Source organism: Dipodomys ordii, unplaced genomic scaffold, assembly GCF_000151885.1.
Source record: "Dipodomys ordii isolate 6190 unplaced genomic scaffold, Dord_2.0 Scaffold130, whole genome shotgun sequence".
Classification (NCBI taxonomy): Eukaryota; Metazoa; Chordata; class Mammalia; order Rodentia; family Heteromyidae; genus Dipodomys; species Dipodomys ordii.
This window is the reverse complement of record NW_012267346.1, coordinates 2,156,555-2,180,748: the sequence shown is the minus strand read 5'-3', so window position 1 is coordinate 2,180,748 and position 24,194 is coordinate 2,156,555. Positions and strand designations below refer to the sequence as shown.

Genomic DNA, 24,194 nt, shown 5'->3' with positions numbered 1-24,194 from the left:
TGTCGGTCGTGGGGCTTGAACTCTGGGCCTGGGCGCTGTCCCTCAGCTCTTCAGCTCAAGGCGAGCGCTCTACCACTTGAGCTACAGTGCCACTTCCTGTCTTCAATTCTGTACCTTCTGATTACAGACTAGAATGTCAGGCTGTGAAAATTCTTTGGATTTACTGGCTTGTGGACAGTATTAGCCTCTGATTTATTTTGGCTACTATATTTGTCTGCTGTGAACTAAGGAATAATGAAGACACAGTTGTTGCTTGTTTTTATAACCTAGATAATTTCACCTGAAAAGAAGGTGGTATGTTGGGTATGGCCTATTTGCCTTTCAGATTAAAGACGGGATGTGCAGAGTGAAAAGAAAATAAAGTCAGCCATATTCTTGCCTTTATTTTCCATTACGGTTTATTGGCTCTAGGTAGTTAGAACTCTTTTTACTATTCATTTCTCTGAGCCAAATAGATTTTCCAATGTTTAAAAAGTGAGAGGAAATATAAAAACGTTTTAGACCAAACCCTTCTTTCCCTTAGGGCCTGTTGAGTGACCTTTAAGAAAAGTGAACAGATACCCTGGGAAGCATTTACAGTTCTGGAAGATCTGCATCATGTGTACATGTGCAGTGTGTACGTGCGTGTGCGCACACACACAGGCTGGTGACTGGAAGTGATTCCTTCTTTCCTGGGTTCTAACTCATGTCTATACTAGGGAAAGAAATGCCATTTTTCTGCCTTATTACCATTTTTCCACTGCCATATGAATATAGTGCTAAAGGCCCAGATATAGAATCAGGAAGTCTGAGACTCATGCTCATGCTTTGCCATTTATTGGTATATGACTTTGGACAACTTTAGCTTCTCTAACACTGAGATTTTTTGCTTGAAAGATGGAGGATGGAGAGACAAGTAATACCTGTCTCAGGTTCTTTGGAAGGCATCAAAAGAATTCTAGGAAAGCATCTAGCTCAGTGCTAAGTTCATGGTAAACTGAACTCCCCTTCCTCTCCTTCTGACTCCCTTTCCTTTCTGTGTTCCATTTTCCGTCTTTCAAAAATGGTGTAGAGCTGGGCAGCAATGGTTCATACCTGTAATCCTAGCTACTCAGGAGGCTGAGATCTGAGGATCACAGTTTAAAGCCAACCTAGGCAGGAAAGTCCTTTGAGACTCTTATCACCAGAAGTAGAGCTGTGGCTCAAGTGGTAGAATGTTAGCCTTGAGCGAAAGAAGCTTATGCAGCCCCCAGACCTTAAGTTCAAGCCCCAGGACTGGACACCAAAATAAATAAATAAATGGACTGGGAAGGTGGTTCAGTGGTAGAGTGCTTGCCTTGCATGCAAGAGGCCCTGGGTTCAATTCTTCAGCACCACATATGCAGAAAAAGCTGGAAGTGGCACTGTGGTTCAAATGGCAGAGCTCTAGCCTTGAGCTGAAGAGCCAAGGGATAGAGCCCAGGCCCAGAGTTCAGGCCTCATGACTGATAAAAAATTAAAAAAGATTCAAAAGTGTTGTAGAAAGCCTATCAATCCTATCTACTCAGGAGACTGAGATACAAGAATTGCAGTTTGAAGTCAACTCAGACTAGGATGTTTATGAGACTTATATCTTCAATTAACCAGCAAGAAGTGAAGATGTGGCTCAAGTTGCAGGGTGTCAATATTGGGCAAAAAAATAAAGGGACAGTGCCTAGGTCCTGAGTACAAGCCCCAGTGTACAACATTGTAGAGCAAGTAAGGCCCATGACTGGCTTCCATTCTAGCTTTTTGTAAAGAAGTGATATATAGGTTATTTCAAATTCATACCCAAAGACTAGCAATTAGGAGTCAAAGAGAGGGAGAGAGGAAAAAGCTGGGGAGGAAGAGGAGGAGGAGGAGGAGGAGGAAGAGAAGGGAAAGAAGGAAGAAAAGGAGAAGATGAGGAAGAAGAAAGAGTAGGAGCAGAATTGAGTTTACCCAAAGTGTGGCTTGCAGCTACCATTTGAAACTAAACTTCCAGAAGCAGGTCAGGATAAAGAGAGTAATAAAGTTTAAGAGTGAATCAATGAACATATTTCTGATGGAAAAGCTACCTACCCCAAGCATAGTAATAATAATAATGATAGTATAATTATTTGTTTCCATGATGTGTTAGTATAGTGTCATTTTAAGTACCTTTCATGGAGAACTCTGGATCTGCAAGAAATAACGAGGCCTCCTCTTCCAGGCAAATGTCGCAGAGCTTTTATCTGTCCCTTTCTTCTGGTCATGTGACCGTCAGTATTTCCTTTAGCTCTGACATTCTCTATCTCTCCAGTTTCCTTCATATTCTGATCTTATTCGATGGGCAGAAGGAAATTTTGCCTGCTCAAAACACTTAATTGACAAGGTACCAGAGGCTCACACCCATGATCCTAGCTTCTTAGGAGGCTGAGAACTGAGGATTCGAGTTTGAAGTCAGCCTGGGCAGACAAATTCAAGATATTCTTAGCTCTAATTAACCAACCAAAAAGCCAGAAGTGGAGCTGTGGCTCAAGTGATAAAGTACCAACCTTGAGCAAAAAAGCTAAGTCAGAATGACAGGTTCTGAGTTCCAGTCATGGTACCAGCACAAAACAAAACACAAAGAATGACAACAGCAACAACAAAAACCCCACAAAACGCAAGAACACACTATTCTGTATTTTGTCTGCAATATACTAACCTGCAAGGTTAGCTTTATGCTTTGCTTTGGGTGGTCAACAATAAGTGAATTTATTTTTGTCTTTAAAAAATTACACTAATATACCCACTGTTTATAGCTGTTAAAAGTAATAATAATAATTCTAGGATGACTTGCACTTATCAGTGAAGTCACTGGTTTAAAATGTCTGTCAACTGCTATATTTTTCCACTGACAACAGAGCTTCGTGCAGATCAGGTAGCATCTAAAGGGTAAGAGCAAATTACTGCATGGGAAATGGGTTAGTGATGACTCAGGGAGGTGTTGGCTACTTCACACCCACGGTCTCATCCACACCCAGTGCTCACCACTCACTTATTCAAAGCAAGTAGTGAAATGTGGCAAGAGAAGAGAGAACAGCAGCAGAAAACCATGCTGTAAAGGCCTAAGGACTTTGACAGAGTGCTAGAATTGGAAGGAGGCTTTCCTTGGTTTGCCTCCTAAATGAGGGTCCCAGTGGCTGCCCAGGTGTCATGTATTCAAGAGATATTTACTGTGTCAGGCATAATTCTGATGGTTAGAACACAATGGTGAACAGTCAGATCAGGGCCTGCTTTTTTTCAACAGTTCAATGTGTAGTGCACAATAAGGGGATGGGTTTGGATGCCATGCTCAATGGTCAGAATGTATCTCACTAGGAAGGTGTTGTTTGAAGAAGGACTTGAAGAAAATGAGGACCAAGCTGTATAAATATCCAGGAGAAGAGAATTAGGCAGAGGGAAGTGGTATGGTGGTCTCAGGTTGGGAATGTGCCTGGGAAGCATTGATGCAGTTGGGAGACCAGGGTGGGTGGAGAAGAGCATGTGTGCCTACACATATGCATGCACACTTGCACACATGGGTAAGCTGTAGGAAATAGAGAGGTGATGGGTTTGTCTGTAGAGTGTGAAGGGCCTTGCAGGTTGGGGTAAGGATTTTGGCCTCAGTCTAATTTGAGAACAGAGTCTTGGGTGAGTTTTGACTCACAGAGTGGAATGATCTCATGGTTCCTCTGTGTGTGTGTGTGTCTGTGTGTATGATTATTTTTCTTGTGTTGCTACTATCTCCTTCCTTCCTTCCTTCCTTCCTTCCTTCCTTCCTTCCTTCCTTCCTTCCTTCCTTCCTTTCTCCCTCTCTCTTTCTTTCTTTCTCTTTCTTTTTCTGTCTCTCTCTGTCTCTGTCTCTCTCTCCCCTCTTTTATGTAGTGTCTTGAACTTAGGGCCTTGTGCTCTTGCTTGGCTTTTTTCACTCATATCTGGCATTTTACCACTTAAACCACATTTCTGGCTTTAATTTTTTTGCTAGTTAATTGGAGATAAGAGTCTCAAGGATTTTCCTGCCCAGGTTGTCTCTGAACTGGAATCTTTAGGTCTCAGCGTCCTCAGTTGCTAGGATTGTAGGTCTGAATCACTGTGCACACCACTTTTTTAAAAGTCAGTGTTTCCCAATCTTCCCATGATCTTCCTTTCCTCCCACTGACTTTAAATAAGATGTGGATAAAAATGCTTAAGTGTGCTGTATCCCTGCCTTGTTAGTATATTTACACACACTTCTATAGAAATTGGAAAACACCTCTTCTTTTTTTTTCTTTCTAGATAGAATTCTTTAAATGTAATCATCTTCTTGGAATGGGTATGTTAACAGCTCGTACTTTATACCCCACCCCACCCCCACCCTACTCACACAACACTTTTGAAATATGCATCACTTGCACAACCACTTGACTTTGTTCACGGGTTTAATGAGTACTTCAGGCTTTTTCCGTGTTGTCTGAGAAAAGTTGTGTTATAGGAGGTACAATAATATAGAACAAGATTTTCACCAAAGTATTAGGGAGAAATCTACAATCGAATGTCATGTAGAAGCTTTTTTTTTTAAAGTTTAAAGCAATGTTTATTTTTATTTACTTATTTAGTGCTGGTATTGAGGCTTAAACTTGAGTCCTTGGCACTGTACCTTAGTGCTATATTTTGTATAAGGCTAATTAATGCTCTACCACTAGAGCTACAGCTTCATTTCTGGCTTTTTAGCAGTTAATTGGAGATAAAAGTCTCACAGACGTTTCCTGCCTGGGCTGGTTTGTAACTGTGAACCTCAGATGTCAAGGTTCTGAGTAGCTAGGATTACAGATGTGACCCACCAGCACCCAGCCTAAGACAGAGTTTAAGAGCAGTCAAAAGTGGGTTAATTATGAGAGGACTTTTCCCTGTTATCCAGCATCATCTCATTATTCTTCTGGAATGGTACTCCCTTTTCCAATATCTTCTAAGCCTCTTCTCCTCTTCCTCCAGTTTCTGCCCTACCCCTCATTTGGTACTGCTGTGGCTGGGTAGAGAAAATGGGGGGCAGCAGGTATAATCAGTGCTGACACAGGGGGTTTGGTGCTTTAGGAGAACATGTGAGAACCCCACAAAACTAGACTGAAGCGGTGGTGAAGGTTTCCTGAGAGCTGAGGCTGACAGGAGAGCAGGAAGATGAGCCTCCAGATGACAGAGTTGGTGGGAAGGAGCAGCATGTGGGAAGTCACAGAACGGGGAGGAGCAGCCACTGAGGAAGGGCACAAGACAAACACTTGGCTGGAAGTACAGGAATGCTTACCCAGACAGGTAAGCCAACATGAGATGGAGCCACTCGAAGATGGAAATTCTTATTTCAGATTGGGGCATTGAGGATGGTTTGGGAGTAGGGAAGAACACAGGAAGAGAGCTGGGAGGAGAAGGATGAAAGAAGTCCTGTAGGGTGGAGGTCGAGGTAAAGCTCAGAGAAGGTACTCAGGTCGTACGCATCAGGACAGACTCTAATCTTGTTGTCTATGATTTGTTTCTGTGTCCCATTTCTTCTCTCTTTGATCCATTTGGGATACGAGTATCAGAGTTAAAAGACATTGCTGCTGATCAGATGCCTCCATGATTAATAAGGATGCCTGTGCTCATTTGTACCAAATCCTAGGTGCGGACACTCAGTTTCCTCTGCTAATTGTCCCCCAGTGCCTATCTAGGTCACCTTCTAGGTCTCTCACCAAGAGGCAGCTTGCCTCTCCTTGTCTTTCCTTCTTCTATAATTTATCTTTCTTTTCTTACTCCACTAGTGTGGTTCTTAGTGATACTTCATTGCCTAGCCAAGGTGCTACATAACAAAGAATGGTATAAATGAACTAGGTACTTGAGGATATTAGTATCTAACATACCTAGCACCTACTATACTGGGTACCACAAGGTACTATACTGGGTACTTTGTATGTTAGGTACTAGTAATTAGGTACTTGTTCCTTTCTTGCTGCCTCAGAGTACAATGATCATATCTTCTTTGCAGGCATGTAGCATTTAAAATTGAATGAAAATGAAGACTTTTATAGAAATGTTGGTATTTCCTTTCTTGTTTCCTTATACCTATTTATAAATATATTTATATTTCCTTCATTATCTTCTAGCTGCTTGGCACAGAGGTCCATTTTTGTCTGTTTACCTAGAGGCAAAACTGGTCAAGGGAAAAAAGTCCAGAAAAGTAATTGAACATCACTGTTCATCATTGTGACCTTATACCCATAGTAATAGCAGCCAGCATTGTTGAAAACTCACTGCTGAAAATCAGTACAGATATATTAGTATTTTGGTGGTGGTGGGGGGGGAGAGGGTGATGCCTCACACCTGTAATCCCAGCTGTGTGTGTGTGGGTGATATAGGTGCAGGCCAACATAGCACACACACACACACACACACACACACACACACACACACACACACACACACAAAGTAAGACTCTATCCAAAATATATCTAAAACAAGGACTGGGAGTTCAGGCCCTCGTGGTGGAGTGCCTGATTGGCAAGTGTGAACAGTGGAGATTTTCAATTTCCCTATTTCAATATATGGGCAGGTGCTCCTCCCCCTCCCTCCTCCTAATCCCCCTCTTTCCCTCCCTCCCCCTCTTCTTCCTCCTCCCTCTATTGCCCCCTCCATTCCTCCTGCACCTCCCCCTATTCCTCCCTGCCCTCTACCTCCTCCCTCCTTTTCCCCCTCCACTCTTCATGCCCCTCCCCTCCTCCTCCCCCTTTTCCTCCCCCTCTTCCTTCCCCTCCTCCTTCCCCTCTTCTTCCCCCTTCTCCCCTTCTTCCTCCTCCTCCTACACTGATTCATAAATTAAAACCCTTTTGTACTTAAAGAAATTTTAAAGAATAAAAGGAGATGTTGTTACTAAATTTCAAAATTTTAGCTCAATTGAAACCCCCAAAACGTACAGGTTTGCTAGAAAATCTAAACTCCCATTTTGTAAAGGAGTTCTGCGTGATTTCTGATGTGAGTTCCACATGTACAACATCCCCATTTGGAGCCAGGTAAGACAAGGCAGTGCCTCATTTCCTTGGGAAGGAAAATGAACATAAAGGCACCAGTGGTTTTGAATCACCTCCTTGTCCTCCATTTGTGGCTCCTTAAGGCTTGCCTCACTTCCCACATGAACAAGTGCTCAGCCTCTCTGAACTTGAGTTTATTCATCTATAAAAGTGAAATCCAGGAAGAAGGAAAAGCAAAGACATTTGCATATCCATCATGGTATTACACACAGGGACTATGTTATTTTTTCTATTGACTCTTACCCTTCAGTTTACATGTAAGGAAATCAATGCAGAGTTAAGAAGCTAGCCCATTTCAATGGAATAAGATCTACCTCTCTAAAAATTTTGGTGTATGGTCCCTGAGATTTTTGTGTATGTGTCCCTTAGATTTTACTTACTGGTGTAAAGCATGGATTAAGTCTTTTAGTTCTAATAAACTAGAAGTCATTGTGATGTAGTGGGAAAGCAAACAAGCATGGGTTCTCAATTATATATACCTTGGTTAACATCTCAACTCCTATAGTTTAGTTCATGGGAAATGAGGGTAAATTGCACAACTGGTTTGTGTGAAATGGGATAATATCAGTCTCAGAGTTGCTTTGATGGGCAAGTGAGATACTTAACTATGTGATTCAGCTCTCTGTCACTGTAACCAAGATTTGATGAATCAATCTAGAAAAGGTTTATTTTCACTGTTTTGGGAGGTGTTTATCCACAATCAGTTGGTTCCATTTTTTTTTTTTTTTTTGGCTGGTGGTAAGACACAATATCATGGCAGAAAACCACTCACCTCATGGGGAAGGAAACAAAACAGAGAAAGATGTCAATTCTCACACTGCCCACAAAACTCCTCTCCTGCCCTGCGGTCTGAAGACCTTCCACCAGGGCTCTACCTGTTAGACCTCACCACAACCTCCCAAAACCTGCCTCTCACTCTGGGAAAGAAGAGTTTTGGGTGACATGCAAGATTCAAATTATAGCACGTACGGTAGCCATCATAAGAGTATGAAAACAGTTCCCATTATCTCTTCCCAAAACTGTTCCTCATATAATGAATATTTTAGTTCTCACATAATGAAGATTTGGTTCTCAAAGTGTAAGCCCTTCCACCAGCAGCACCTGTAAACTTGTTAGAACATCATTTCTTAAGCCCTCCCTCAGACCCGCTGAATCATTGGAGCCAATGATCTGTTGGTTCATCCTCCAGAAGTCTAGGGTATTTGCAGAACACTCTGTGGAGGAAGTATATGCTAATTGCCCTTGATCATGTGCTCTGAGGTAGTACATGGGCTTCTTTTGTCTCTTTTGTGACCACCAATATGTATCTCTGAAACATGTAGTTATATGGTGTTGACTCAAGACCTTTGCCTGGATAGTCTAATTTGCTAGAATATGCTGCTCATCTAGAACATTTTGAAAATGGCAGTTCAAGGATAGTAACTAGGTTAGATTTTAGCAAGAGTCAAAATTAGTCTTGGATATGTAAGCATATGGATTTACTAAAGAAAAAAAAGAAAGAAAGAAAGAAAAGAAGACTGGTTTAAATTATGGCAAATAAAATGAAAAACAAAAAATGCCAAATAGAGAGAGCTCCCTGACTTCTAGAAATTTGCTTTAAAGAAAATGCAAGAAAGGAAAAAAATACATTTTGAAGAAGAAACTCTTGGGAAAGATATTATGAAGTAAGGAATAGTTGCAGCATTGGTACAATGTATTATTAAAGCAGCCATATAAGTTGTGGGACTCAGTACTACAAATGTGTAGCCTCATGTCCAAAAACTATTAAGGAAAACAATTATAGTTAGGAAGCTATACTTAGTTTGCTAGGGGGAAATTAAATAAAATACCTGGAAATTAATTTGAGTAAAACAAGCTTCCTAGTAATAAACAGTCAATTATCTCTTTGTCTTAACTCTTCTCTTTTTTTGGAGTCCATTGTTCTTTTGCCTTTTGTGTTTTTTTTCTTTGTGATGGTACCAGGGATTGAATCTAGTCCTCAACTATTAGAGAAACTATTGGTTAGAGAAACAATGGTCTCTTGAGGAAACTGTAACAGTATCACTTCCAGGTCCTTAATGTAAGCTATTTTGCATTCTGACTTTGAAGAAACTGTAACAGTACTACTTCAGGTCATTGGTCTGAGCTATTTTGCATGCTGGCTTCCACATGTTAAATCCTGTTGATCAACATGTAGCTAGTTAATGTTGTTACCCTCATTCTCTCATTTGTGCAGTACAATGTTCTATCAGTTTCAAAAATTTAGATTGCCTTTCATTAATATTGCTACCTTTAACTTAATAAGATGTCTCGCTGTAATTTACTCAAACTATTCTAAAGATCGAAACAGATATTGGAATTTTATTTCAAATATAATGATTTCAAATATAGCGATTTCTTCCTTAACAGACATTAAATTTGTGAATTGATGAATAGTGTCCATTTTTTCCTTTTTCTTTTTAGTTTTAAGAATGACACAGTGGTTTATTATGAAACTCTTTAAATATAGGAAAAAGGTGAAATAATTTTACAGTGTATATTTATATGTCCATAATTTCTTAGGTCATTTGTGCTGCTATGACAAAAATACCCAAGACTAAGTTATAAAGAACGGAAGTTTATTTCTCAGTCTTTGGGAGGCTAGGAAGTATGGGCATCAAGACACAGACAGGATTAGCATCTGTTTCTACAATGGCATCTTGTTGCTATGTCCTCTGGACAGGGGGAACAGGTATCCTTACGAGATAGAAGGGAAAGAACGGCAAGAATGTTCTCTTGGGCCTCAAGCCCTTGCTTTTATAAGGGTGCTAAGACCAGAGAGCTCTTGTGACATAATCCCTTTGTAAAGGCCACACCTCATACTACTGTCATGTTGAGAGGTGAGTCTCAACATTCAAACCATAGCAGAATCTTACATGAACTACTTATACCTCATCACATGTCTCTACCTTGCCTTGCTTGACATAGCACAGTTTTAATATTCATTCTGAATCCTCCAGTGGAATTTAGCATGTTTGCTTAGATTGGGTTCAATGGTGGTAGATTGTTTTTTTCATAGAACTTTTATAATTCTACACACATGGCTGAGTTTCTTGATCCTTTATGGATGAAGGGTTGATTTCTTCTCGGGTTGTACGTTCTTAGACATCTGGACATGTTGCTGAAAGAGTCCGTGTAGAGATTCTCACAGGAGGAGGAAGGGGAGAGACAGAAGGACTCAGCCAGCTCTGAATCTGGAGCATGCTTATTCTCACAGGTTTTGCAGGGCCTGTACGCTGGAAATTTGGTGCAGCCTGAGGGCTTGCAGTTCTGAGGGGTAATGTTTCTTTGGAGGAAATGGAAGGATGTAAGTTTGGCAGGCCTTTTTGTTTTCTTTCTCTCAGAGCCATCAGTTGCTTTTTTGAGTGTACTGTGGCATGAGGTAGCCCCTGGCCGAGAGGGATCTCTTTGGAAGTAGTGTAAGACTGGGTACCTCCCTCTGTGAAGAAAAGCAGCCTGGGGTGGGAAGAAAGGAAAAGCTTCCAAAAGGTCAGTGGAAGAGTTATTGAATTACTTAGGTTGGAAGCAGATCTCTCCGGGGTTAGAGCCTGTGTGCTGCTCTGATTGGAGTGTTCTTCCAGTTTGGCAAATTCTAAAGCTTCATTGTGAAGACTGGGACTAGGCTATAGCATTTCCAGTGAATTTCTCCTCAGAGTTATTTCTGCCACCAAGTTTCTTAATTTAGGTGGTTTCGTGATCACTGGAGCTAAAGATAGAAGTGTTTGATTGCTCTTGTTTGGTGGGAACTGGAGGTACTTTTGATTGGAGCCCAGACTTAATCTCCCATATTGAATGATGGTTTTCAAACTTACTTCCAAGTGGACCTTTGTACCCTTTTCCAGAAAAAGTATAACAGCACTATTTTGGGTTCAGGTATTTAAAGGCTCCCCCGTCAGAATTTAAAAATTTTGCATATATAATTTTCCCTTATGTTTCTGTGACTAATTCTTTTGGAACTAGCTGAATGCATGGATGATCTGTTAGGATGTTGGTGAGAAAACACTCCTTCCTTCATGTGGGTCAACATTATTGAGTGACTGAAAAGCATTGATGATGGACATAAAAGAAAGTACCTTTCCTGATTAAAATTGAAGGCATGGTTACTACTGAATACTACATCGGAATAACTTTAAGCATGATAAAACCATTTAGCATGGTTACAAAATACAATATTTAATATATAAAACTCAATAGTATTTCTACACACTGATACATGAATTAAAACAATGCTGTTTATAGTAGCATCAAAAGGAATAATACTCAGAAGTATATTTAACAAAAAAGTGAACAACTTGTACTGTAAGAACTACAAAATATTATTGAAAGAAGAAAGACTAATTAAATAGAAAGATACTCCATGTTCTTGGATCAGAAGACTCAATATTGTTAAGATGACAATACATTCTACATGGCTTTCCAGACTAGGTTGTCTTCACAGAGATTGACAAGCTGATCCTAAAACTCATATGGAAATGGGAAGGACTTTGAGTAATCCAAAGAATCTTGAAAAAGAAGAACTTGTTTCTTGATTTTAGAACTTACTACTAAGCCAGAGCAATCAAAATACCATGATATTGTCATGAGAATAGATGGATGGATGGATAGATACATGAGTGGAATAGAGTTTGGAGTATAGTAGTAAATCCTCATATTTATTGTCAGTTGTTTTTCAACAGTACCAAAATAATTCCAGGGAGAAAGGAGAGTTTTTCAGCAAATTGTACTAGGAAAACTAGATTTCCCTTTGCAAAGGAAACATTAACTGAAAACCAATCGTGGGCCTAAATATTAAAAGCTTTAAACTATAATACCGTTAGAAGAAAGAAAAGAAGACAATAGAAAAACTTTAATTGCCTTGAACTAGGCAATGTATTCTTAGATATATCACTCAAAGCATAAGCCACAAAAGAAAAAAAGGAGACTTGATCAAAATTTAAAAACTTTATTTTCTTCTATGAATGTCATCAAGAAAGTTAAAATATAACCCAGGGTGGGAGAAAATATTTACAAATCATCTCTTAAAGGATGCATGTCAAGACTATGTAAAGATTACTTACAACTCAATAAAATAAAAATGCAAATAGCACATTTTAAAGTTGGCAAAGAGCTGGGTGCCAGTGACTCATGCCTGTAATTCTAGCTACTCAGGAGGTTGAGATGTGAGAATCACAGTTCAAAGCCATCTCAGACAGGAAAGTCCATAATACTCTTACCTCCAATTAACTACTATAAATGTGGAAGTGGAGCTGTGGCTCAAAGTAGTAGAGCACTGGCCTTATGCACAAAAGCTCAGGGACAGCATCCCAGGCCCAGAGTCCAAGCCCCAGGACCAGTGTGTACACATGCACATACACATATGAACACACGTGCACACGCACACACACAAATAGGGGCCAAGAAACAGATGATTTAAGCCTCTGACTGTACGGTACCTTCTTCCTCCCAACAATACTAGTTATCTTCTTCTTACCTCCCTACCCTCATGAGATTGAGGGATCATATCTGTTTGGGGACTTTCATTTCTGCCTGCATACCTATCATTCAGAAACATTCATATAATGTGCCAATTACACAATATATCTGCCGGCCATTTTCACTTTGGAAAAGTGATCTTTATTTGTTTATTTATTTTTGTTGGTCATGGGGCCAAAACTCTGGGCCTGGGCACTGTCCCTCAGCTCTTCAGCTCAAGGCTAGGCACTCTACCACTTGAGCCAGAGCGCCACTTCTGGCTTTTTCTGCTTATGGGATGCTGAGGAATCGAACCCAGGGCCTCATGCATGCAAGGCAAGCTCTCTACCACTGGGCCACCTTCCCAGCCCTGATCTTCATCTGTTTACTCTAAAGGGAGACTCTCTGTTTCCCTGGCAAAACCAGGTGGTATTGTTCCATTTTGATAAACAATGACTTGCCCAACAAGTTGGCTGTTATCACCCAATTGCATTCAGTATTTGTTTTAAGATTTGTTTTGGGCTGGGAAGGTAGCTCAGTGGTAGAGTACTTGACTTGCATGCATGAGGCCCTGGGTTTGATTCTTCAGCACCACATAAGCAGAAAAAGCCAGAAGTGGTGCTGTGGCTCAAGTGGTAGAGCACTAGCTAGCCTTGAGCTGAAGAGCTGAAGGACAGTGCCCAGGCCCAGAGTTAAGGCCCCACAACTGACCAAAAAAAAAAAAATCCTTAGATCCCCTTGGAATTCTTGAGAGCTGTGGAGTGAGTTAGAAAAGTAGTTCTTGGTATATGATCTTATGTATAATAGTTGGGTGCTGGTGGCTCATGCCTGTAATCCTACTCAGGAATCTGAGATCTGATCGAAGCCAGCTGGGACAGGAAAGTGGGACAGGAAAGTGCACTCTTATCTCCAATTAGCTACCAGAAAACTGGAAGTGGCACTGTGGCTCAAGGTGGTAGAGTGCTAGCTTGAGCAAATAAAGAGCTCCGGGACAGCACTGAGGCCCCGAGTTCAAAACCAAGCTTGATCAAAAGAAAAAAAGAAAAAAAACCTTGTATAGTCTACCAAGCCATTTAAGTAAAATGTTGACTATTCAAAAGAAAAAAATGTTTTCTTTCTTTGTTTATGTTACATGGGCTTTTGAAATGTTCCATTTGAAACATTTCCCTTAGAATGTGTTAGCTGTGAAGAAAATTGTACATTTTTGGATATCAATGTAATGTTGCTGTTTAATACACTTATTAAATGACTGGTAGTTTTCTTTTTTGTGTGTTTATGAGCCAAATGTTGGATTTTCCATCTAGAATTATTAAGCATGTACCTATACTTGGTTTGTAAAATATGCATAGGATTCATGTGAATATTTTTGGTTCTTGTGTGCAATATTCACAAGAAGCATTGAAATCTTTGCATGAGGAAGACGTTGAGAGTAAATTTTTTTTCGTGAAAGACAGTGGAAAGAAAATAATGAGCTGCTGGCACTTGAAAATTCAGTATGAAGCCATCACTAGGACCGTTTTCCCTCTTTGCTTTTGAGTGGAAATTCATGCCCACATGGTTGGCATGTCAAGTGCCTGTACTCTGAGATTACTGAACAGTGTGCACTTAGAAACTTCTTTTCTGAGTGAATGTTTCCTAGAATAAAAACAGAGTGTATATGTACTTAAACCTTGTAGTCAATGTGTAGCACTCTAACTTCTTGCCTGAAAATCTTAGATCACATAACATTATTATTTGCAGACAAGACAGTGCTTGTGGGAAACTTTAGAATTCATTAGGAAGATATACCACTGTCAACAGTGTACCGAAGACCATCGTGTTGGCAAATTAGTGTTCGTTGTGAGCTCTTTGGGAAGCTTAATGTTTTGTCTTTACAAATGTTCAGGATAAGTTTAAGTGTTTTTCTTCTTTTTTTTAGTCTAAGAAGACTCACATAGTATGTCTAGTCTCTATTTGACATTACGCTTTCTCTATAGAGCCAAATAATTCTGAGGAGCAGCTGTCCTAGAGACGAGTGGCTTCTCTGCTGTACATCTATCTGTTCTGTCATGTATCTGCTGTCTACCCTAAGTGGCTTATCACTGGTCCTCTGCAGGGAGTGGACAGTGGATCAACAGTTTCCTCACATGTTTCCTAATAGAAAATCGAAGTCCAACTGAAGAGAGTAAAAATATAACCTGACATTCTGCAATTAGTAGATAAAGTTTTTGTGTGTCCATGTTGTTGGTCCTGTAAGGCATTATGTCCCTATTTGAAAACTAAAGTCATTCCTCTATCGTCATCAGACAGAATAGAGCTTGACTCTAGACCCCCAACTTCTAGAACCTGAAGTTTGTTGTGCCATTCACTTTGTTTTCCTCAGACACTTTCCCCTTGAGACTGGAGACCAGCTTTAGAGTTTGTCGGTGGCAGCTGGGGAGGAATGTAGGCAGTAACATTGACATTGGCCTGGCCGAGGGGAGGCTGAGAGTCTCCAGAAGCAGAATGGTAGAGAGGCCTTCACATTGTTATTTGTCCCTTGGTATGAAATCACTTTGTGGGTGGGTTTGCCTGTCTATGGTGTTCTTTTCCACCTTGCTTTTGCCTTGTTTGCTGCTGGTCCTGGAGATGGTGTTGGGCACAGTAAATCTCACAACAAGTCATCTCTTATCTTTCGCTTTCTTTTTTTTCCGGGGGCGGGGTGGGGGGCAGTGAGAATCAATACTGGGGTTGAACTCAGGGTCTGTTGCTTGCTAACTAAGCAGGGGCTCTACCGCTGAACCACACCTCCAGCCCTCTTTCTCTTGAACAGGAGAGTCAATGTGAAAACCTGTCATCTTCAGTAAGGGGGAGAGTGGCTAAGAGGACCACTGTTCCCAAATACTTTTTATCCACCAAGTTATCCCAAATCGTGAGCATTTCCCCATGCTTTGAAATACCACTTGAACATACGTTTTCATGATCCTGAAGCATCTTATTGTGTGAATTTTAACAATACATTATTTCAGTCTTCTCCGTTTAGGTTGTTTTCTAGTTTTGAAGAAGGAAGAGGTAACAGATGTAGATTAAGTGGCTGGCTTCGGTCATCGGTTCTCCAGCACATGTAACAAGTCACTTCCAGCAGATGAATGCACGTCTTTCCCAGAAACCCAATAGTGATGTTAGTTTTCTTTACCAGTGGGGAAAACGAATTTGAAAAAGTCAGTGAAAGGCCTAGATTTCACAATTGCACCATAAATATTCTGACCATAGCATCTTTTTTTTTTGTCTGAATATTTGCAACCTGAGTTTGGTTGACTATGGAGGGGTGGAGACTACGAGTACAAGGAGCCTGCTGCACTGCCTTTGATTTCCTGTGGGCCTATTAAGCTAGACTGGAAGGGAGAGAGAATCCAATGCACCATCAGTTTCTCTCTTACAATTTCAGATTCTTGTCTCCACTCACTGCCCAAGGTCCAGGCACAACAAGTGATGACTAGACCTATTTGTGCTTCCTGTCCCCCATCTTTCCCACTTGTTTCATGTTCTATCTTCGGCCTTTCAATTTCTTTTTCTCCAGTTGATCAGTGCCTTTTTTCTACTCAGCATGGCAGCCGCTGAGCCTCATTTCTCAAAAGGGTCTCATTCTTCCAAATTCTCTTTGCTGTCTCCCATAAACAGGCAGTCATTTGACTTTCCCAAACGTGACATTATCTTTTGCTTTTAAACATGCTCCTGGATAAGTCACTGCCTTATTAGTCTTATTTCAGTTCTGTTTGGGTAGCTCAGTGCCCGGATCCTATGTTTGGATAAACTTTTAAGGAATGGACCCAAAGATAAGAATAGAATTATAAAGTCACATACATTTCAAATAGTAATAATAATAACAACAACAATAATAAAGAGAAGTCTTTGCTATGAGTACAAAAGAGTTTGTTTCCCAATCTATGATGGATGGATTGTGTGAGCATAGGGGAATTTGACTTGAATAAACTCTTCGGATGAAGTCATGCATAATTAATTGCCTGTCTCTGTATTCTTTCCAAAATGATGGCTCTTAGTCTTCACACTTGTGGTAACTTATGTCTCTTGAGTGCAAGAATGCCGGGATAGCCAATTAAGGGAAGAGGCAGGGGTGGTTTCTTATGTAACCTTTTTCCACTGTAATGTGGTGGATAATTGTTTGCCTCTTTTCTTCTTCCCCTATAGTGCCTGAAACAGTATATGCAGCTGGCAATCCGAGAAGGATGTGGGTCTCCTATCACTTGCCCCGACATGGTGTGCCTAAACCACGGGACCCTGCAGGAAGCTGAGGTATGGATGTGTGCCATGGCTTTCCCCTTGCCTGTTGCTATTATTTATGAGGATCTTCACTCTTTGAGTACCTCCTTACTAGGGAATCTAGCCACACAATACAGAAGCTACCTTTTTAAAGCAGTACTTTATTGCTACATACCGCTGGATTCTTTGTACAGACTGTTAAAGCTGTCATTTATTTCGGTACTGTTTATATGTGTCATCTTGCAAGAAGCAGCAGCTCTAAAACAGGCAAGGGTATTTAGAAATCCTATTGATCCAATGAGAGGTTTGCAGGCTGAGTAATGAGTGGTCTTGTAACCTTGAGTACTTCAAGGAGAAATAGGCCACAGATTATCCACAGCTGTGGAGTATAAAAGCTATTGTGATTTTGTAGTAGTTTACCTATTCCATAGTAGTTGTCTGCTATAGGGATAACCTGACAGAACTATTGCCAAACAAAAAAGCTGAGTGCTGGTGGCTCATGCCTGTAATCCTAGCTACTCAGGAGACTGAGATCTAAGCATCAAGGTTTGAAGCCAGCTTAGGCAAACAAATCTATGAGACTCTGCTTTTACCAGCAGAAAGGACAGAAATCCATGGAGTTGTAGCTCAAGTGCTAGGTCACCAGCTAAAGGACAGCACCTAAGCACTGAGTTCAAGCTCTAACCCCCCCACCCCCAGCACAGAGAATAAAAAAAGAGAAAGAATATTGTTTTGGATAAAATTGAATATGTAATTCTGTCATGAGGATTATAATTTACTAAAGGAAATTAAAGTTCGGAAAAATTACACAAGCCATTTGGAGCATTGTTGATGTATAAGACTTATAGTTGTTTATAGTAAGACCCAAGTATTTGGGCACATCGTTCTATACATCATCCTTTCAGGACAGAAGCTTCCTTTCTGACTTGCTCCTCTGCTGTATGTCAATTGAGGTTGCGCAGTGTGTGGGCCCCACAGGGGCCGGGACAGAGCAGAGGGTGCAGCAGACTTGGCACTGTCCTGGTGAAACTTCTGGCCTAGTAGAGAGACATTAAATAGAAAATTGTAAATGTGAAATGGGAGAGATAGGGCAGAAGCAGCAAGAGTTGGATCTGGTATGAAATCTTACTTACTTCCTATATGCAAAACCTATTAAACACAAACGAGACATTTGAAGCTTGAAAACATGTCTGTGAAATGAATCGATTTTTTTTTTAAATTTTAGACCTGTGCTGTCCAATCAGCTATATAGGCATTTAACTTTAATTAAAATAAAATATAATTTAAAATCCAGTTCTTCAACGTTGCTATTTGATAATTGTTTTTTTTAATAAAACTATTATCCTTATGTAGTTGTGCTAGGGAATTTCAACATGTCCGTTTGAGAGTACAACGTATGTTCATCAGTGTCATGATCATTGTTTTTTTGTTGTTTTTTTTTTGGTGGTTCTGGGACTTGAACTCAGGGTCTGGGTGCTGTCCCTGAGCCTTTCTTCATGCTCTTCAAATGTGTTTTCCATTGTGGACATCCTCATCCATCCTTTCCTATTTCTAAGTCTGTTTATTCAGTTTTCCTCTAAAAACAATTTTACTTTTGGCTGTATTAAAAACAAACCCTCAAAGATTACAAAAGCATATTTGGAAAAAATAACCAGAACAAAGCTATCTCATACAAAACTAAACTCAATTCTCCAGTCTTTTTCTCATTAGATGGGCATTAAGGAGCCGTTGGTTTTCTTGAGAGCCTGATACAGGAAGGGCAGCAGTGGGCAGCAGTCAGGTGTCCTGAACCAACCTTCCTTCCTTCCTTCCATCCTTTCTTCCTTCCTTCCATCCTTTCTTCCTTCCTTCCTTCCTCATTCCCTTAGAATGGTAGAATGGGGATTGTTTTCTTTCTGAACTGATAATTTAGTATAGATGATTATCTTGGAGGGCTGAAGTGCTTTATCAGTTAATATCCTTTGAAAAATCAGTACTATACAGGTATGAGAGCAGTACCCACAAGTGCACAGGTACTGACCCACCATCTTTTTTAACCTGCTTTACATCCAGACTACATTGTAGAGAGTCATTATGCTAATAAATGGCTATGTATTTTTTAGTGTATCATACTGGGGCTCATTCAGATGGTTGGACTGACTGGATTCTATCTCCTCCATCTCCCCCTTCTACTGTAAAAGAATGTTTAGTTATATGGGTAACACATAAGTATGTTGTTGGTTAAAAATAATTCTAGCTGAAGCTGGTCCCTTTGTTCTGATGCTATTTATACTGTGGCATAGGATTCTTCCTCATTCACTCTTATCAAATGTTTAAGTGTCACATTTCTCCACCTCCAGAGGACACGAGGAATTCAATCTTTCTCTATGTGCTTTCCTGCATAGGTCTAGCTCACACAGTTGACTGTTTTCCTTGTGCCTGCTTTCTTCATGCCTCTAAATTGGCTCAATTGTGTCTCTTCCTCTTCACACTTATTTATCAGGAACAGCCTCATTAGTGGAGCATTTAATACCCTTCTTGTAGGAAACAGTAGAAGATGGCAGCTTCCCTTTCAGGATCTCCTGAGCTAGCGAGAGGCAGAGGTGAGCCCTGTGGGAGCCAGAGAAAAGTCAAGAGTTTCCTTTTTTGCATCATCCAGTACCTTCAGCTGTTTCTTTGTGGGATTTTCCAGTGCTCTCCCTCCAAGAACTTTGTCCACCACGGCCTTGTGAAGGCAGGATACAGATGGCTGGCTCTGATAGCATTATTTCAAGCAAAGCTCTGTGAGAAGGAGTGGATCTAATCTAAGCAGTTCCCTGCAATGTTATGGAAATAGCATAACCTGGCCTGCTGGAAAGCCCAGAACTTTTTGTCTGGGTGAGTGCATTCCCCTTTTGCATAGTACCTGCCATTGCACAGCTAGAGAATTTGAACTCTTTCTAACGCCCTGGTGTAGTGGAGGGCAAGGACAATCTTTTTTCACCCACCTACCCTCCCTCCAAGTCCTGGGGCTCTGAAACACCCAGCCTTGCCTTTCACTGTTATACCACTGCACATGTGGGAGGAAGCGCTGGGGGCTGATGTTTTACCCACACCAGGGCCACAGAATGTCTGTAGGCAGGAGTTAGAGAGCTGCTCTCTGAGACCTTAGGGGAGTGGAGGGGTTGGGGAGAGTGCTAAGGAGTTTGAAGCCACATTTGCAAAAAATAAATACTGGTTTGACTTAGATTCTACAATGATTTTTAATGTACAAAAATTCCCTTGAGTGGTTGCACAAAGAGCTTCTTCCCCAAATATTTCTTTATTGAGATTACAGAACTACATACATTTCACAATAGTGTGGCATAGTTATACTTAGTTAACGTCCTAAACACCTTTTAATCTTCACAATGATAGTCCTCATTATCTTAATTGACATTGCTTATGAACTCTATGACCTTTAACAATAAAACTATTTTTTGACCAATCGGGTGATATGCACATTTCTTCCCTTTTGCTTAGTATCAGCTGTTCCCTCTTTTTAACTCACCATGTCAGTTTGTAAGGGCAGTATATCTTGATCAGTGCCATCCCTTCCTCGCTTCTCCCCTCTAGTTACCTGGTTCCGTGTTCACATATATGGGATGAATGTTATGGCTGCATTCGTCCACCCTTCCTTTCTCCATTTGCCTACTCTTCCTCCCTTTTGATATCTCCTGAAAACACATGCTTCAGCTTCCTGATATTTATTTTGTTAAACTATTTAAGTTGTTCAAGGATGGGTTATGTCTTTGGAATCCTGCTGGCCATATACCATACTTTAGTTAGTATCTATCTATCTATCTATCTATCTATCTATCTATCTATCTATCTATCTATCTATCTATCTATCTATCTATCTGCCTATCTGTCCATTCTGTTTACCTAGCTACCTAGACATATTATGTAGATAGAGAGATAACTATGTTTTTTATATATGTTTATAGTGTGTAGCTCTAAGTTCTACATATGAGAGAAAACATAGATTTCATACAGATTCCAGATGACTTTGGGAGAGGCTGCCAGAGTGTAAGGCTCCTAAGTCTTCCTAAGTCTCCCCTTAGCACTGACTCTCCTAGCCACTTCTCATTGTGACATTCTACCTTCCCATGTTCACAGTGGGAAACTGGAATACAGCAGCATGAGGATGTCCAGGCAGATGAGAATACTTCTGTTACTGTGGTGTAGAATCTAAATGGGAAGCCGGGCGCTGGTGGCTCACACCTGTAATCCTAGCTACTCAGGAGGCTGAGATCTGAGGATCACGGTTCAAAGCCAGCCCGGGCAGGAAAGACTGTGAGACTCCTATCTCCAATAAACCATCAGAAAACCGGAAGTGGCGCTGTAGCTCAAGTGGTAGAGCGCTTGCCTTGAGCCGAAGAGCTGAGGGACGGCGCCCAGGCCCAGAGTTCAAGCCCCACGACCGACCAAAAAAAATAAAAAATAGAATCTAAATGGGAATGGTTGGAATGTGTCTCTAATAACCAAGCTTTGACTATGTATTGGCTGGAGAAAATTGAGATTTTAGAGGTTGTAGGGGGAAAAGGAATCTGCCAAACTAGAGTTAATATATATATTTTAAAGTTCCCACCTAAATTGTGGGTTTGTGTGTAAAAGAGATAGCTAGCTAGCTAGCTAGCTAGCTAGATAGATAGATAGTGTATATGTGTATGTGCATGTGTATGTGGGCCTGGGTGCTGTCCCTGCGATTTTTCCATTCATGCCAATACTATACCACTTGAGCCACAGCTCCACTTTCAGCATTTTGCTTAGTAGCTGGCGATACAAGTGTTGCAGACTTTTCTACCTGGGCTGGCTTCAAACTGTGGCCCTCAGATCTCAGCCTCTGGAGTAGCCAGGATTATAAGAGTGAGCCCCCAGCACCTGGCTCTAAATTTTTCAGAATTGTTACACAATCTAACTTGTTACACAAGTGCTAGAGTGCTAGCCTTGAGAAAAAAAGCTCAGGGACAGCTTCCAGGCCTTGAGTTCAAGCCCAGGACTGGTACAAACAACAACAACAAAAACAGAGAAAGAGAAGGGATGACATTGTCCAAAAAGAAATGTATTTTTACTTGACTTATATAATGATAACCCCTCTGTACAACCTTTATAAAGATAATTAAAAAATCCTAAAAAACACATTTAAAATTTTTGTTTTGAGATGCATTACAAACTGCATAAAAGGAAGTGTGATTTCGACTATTCAATTATTACGCAAAGCAGGTATTATACAAAAAGATGGAGCAGCAGTGGGTGAGCTGCTCTTGGCACATGGCTGTGCGCTGATTATGTCCCTTTGACTTGTAGGTGAGTGGAGGGAGAGAAAAGGCAGGGGGCTTTGTGGGAAGACCATCCTGGTTACCCGATACTCTGAGGCTTTTGTAGAACCTATGAACAGAGAATAGGCCATGCTGCTGGTGAGGATCTCTGGTCTTGGAGTTCCACTTCTCCCATCCTTTCCCTCCCAGTTGGCCCAGCCTCCTGCCTCACAGAAAAGAATATCTTCCAGTTTTCTTCCAAGCAGGATGTGCTTGCTAGTACTTAGGCAGGGAGACCTGAACAGGTGTGCTTTACAAAGGGGCCTGGCCATTTCCTTCTCTGTTAAGAGGAACTGTTTGTTCTCTGGGTTGAGTTAGTGGTGTGATTAGTCATCAAGTCATCAATGCATAAGCACTGTTTCTCCTGCCTTTAGTTTACCTGGATGGGTCATGATGATCTACAAGTGCCTCATGCGTTGCAGTCAATGTTCAAACTGTTAACTTGTAAAAAGCACCTGAGGCAGAAATGGAACTTAAAAGGCCAGACCTAAGAAAAACCATGACTTCTTTTCCCTCCTGTAACTGACTCCATAAGCTCTGAGGGCATTTCATTTGTGTGACTTTGAATTAACATCTTCTCTCAGAACAATACACATGGTACTTGTCAGCATTTCTTAGGGAGTCACACACCACTGTAGGTGCATGAATGCCCCTGTGGTTGGTTGTCAGGCGCTTCTCTCTGCCCTTTCTTACTTCCTTGTTGGTTTCCAAGTTGGGTTTGTGTTGATGTAAGTGGTGATGTGGGAAGAAATCTTATGGCCCTAATAAATGTGATGGAGAAGGTGCATGCCTTACTCTTCCTGTCTTTTCAGTTGTGAACAATAAGAGATACCCAGTTAACATTATGCCTAACTGTTAGCATCCACACGCAGACATGTGCTGACTTTACTGGATATGTATTGGATATGGTCTGCTATGGAATGGAAAGGCCAAGACTTTCAGCAGAGTAGAAACTGCGTATTCAAAACACATCCCCAGCTTCATTGTTACCAGAAAACAACAACAACAACAACAATAGCGATTCTAGGCAATTAGCAGCTTTTTCTTGTTACCCTTATGATATATTGAGAAATCAGTATGGAGAGTGTTCAAGAAACTAAACATAGAACTACTGCATAATCCTGCTATTATACCACTCCTGGGCATATGTACAAAGGAATGCAAATCAACATGCAAGTGAGATACTTGTGTGCCTGTATTTATAGCAATACTATTTACAAGATATGGAACCAGCCTAGTTACTTAGCACCTGAAGACTGGATAAAGCAAACATGGTACATTCAATGGAATACAGTGATCCCTTACCTATGGGAGTTATGTTCTAGAGACACCTCCTCCCTACCCCCTACCCCCTGCCCCACAATCGGTGAAGATCCACGAAGCAGCAGTGTTAGATTGTTGTCTCTTGCTATATTGCGGTTCACTTATTGCTACTTCGTGGATTTTCATTGATCTTGGGTGTCTCTGAAACGTAGCTCCCATGATAGGAGAGGAATCACTGTACATGTATTAAAAATTGTGATACAGTGAAACTACAATAAGTGAACTGTGATATAGTGAGGGATGACTATATTATCTGGTCATAAAAAAGAATGAAGTTAGATCATTTACAGGAAAACAGATAGATCTAGAGATAATCAATTAAGAGAGAAGAGCCAAGCTGAGAAAGATAATCATATGTTTTCACTCATGTAAAAGGTGTACCTGAAAAAAATTAATAATATTAATTATAAAAGGAAGACTTGGGGGCTAGTGCATGAGAAGAGAGGGAAAGGAGATGGTGGGGTTTGGTGAATATTTTAGGAGCATATGGTAGAAGCATATGTATGAAAAGAGCATAATGAAACCCACCAAAAAGCATTAAAAAGGAGGGAAGGGGGAGACAGGAGCATGGTTAAGGAAAGTAACACAGATGAGGTGAATTTGATTAAATTTATTATGTACAAGTTATCAATATCAGAATGAAACTCCTTTGTACAATTGCTTTGTGCTAATAATGCTTTTCATCCGAGACCAGGACTTGAACTTGGTATCTGACATTTCTGTTCATTGGCTGGTGCTTGACCTTCTGAGCCACACTTCTGAATATGTGCTAATAAAAATTCCTAAATGAGAGCTGGGAATGTGGCTTAGTGGTAGAATGCTTGCTTAGCAT

General features: G+C 40.7%; 1 protein-coding gene across 1 annotated transcript in view; it reads left to right on the top strand.

Moving 5' to 3' along the window:
* Window positions 1-24,194, top strand: part of Rnf144b (ring finger protein 144B) — a 78,160-nt gene that overhangs the window by 19,994 nt on the left and 33,972 nt on the right. The window contains exon 3 of the mRNA XM_013030463.1: window positions 16,650-16,754. Coding sequence (XP_012885917.1) covers window positions 16,650-16,754 — 105 coding nt within the window. The remainder of the gene's footprint in view (window positions 1-16,649; window positions 16,755-24,194) is intronic.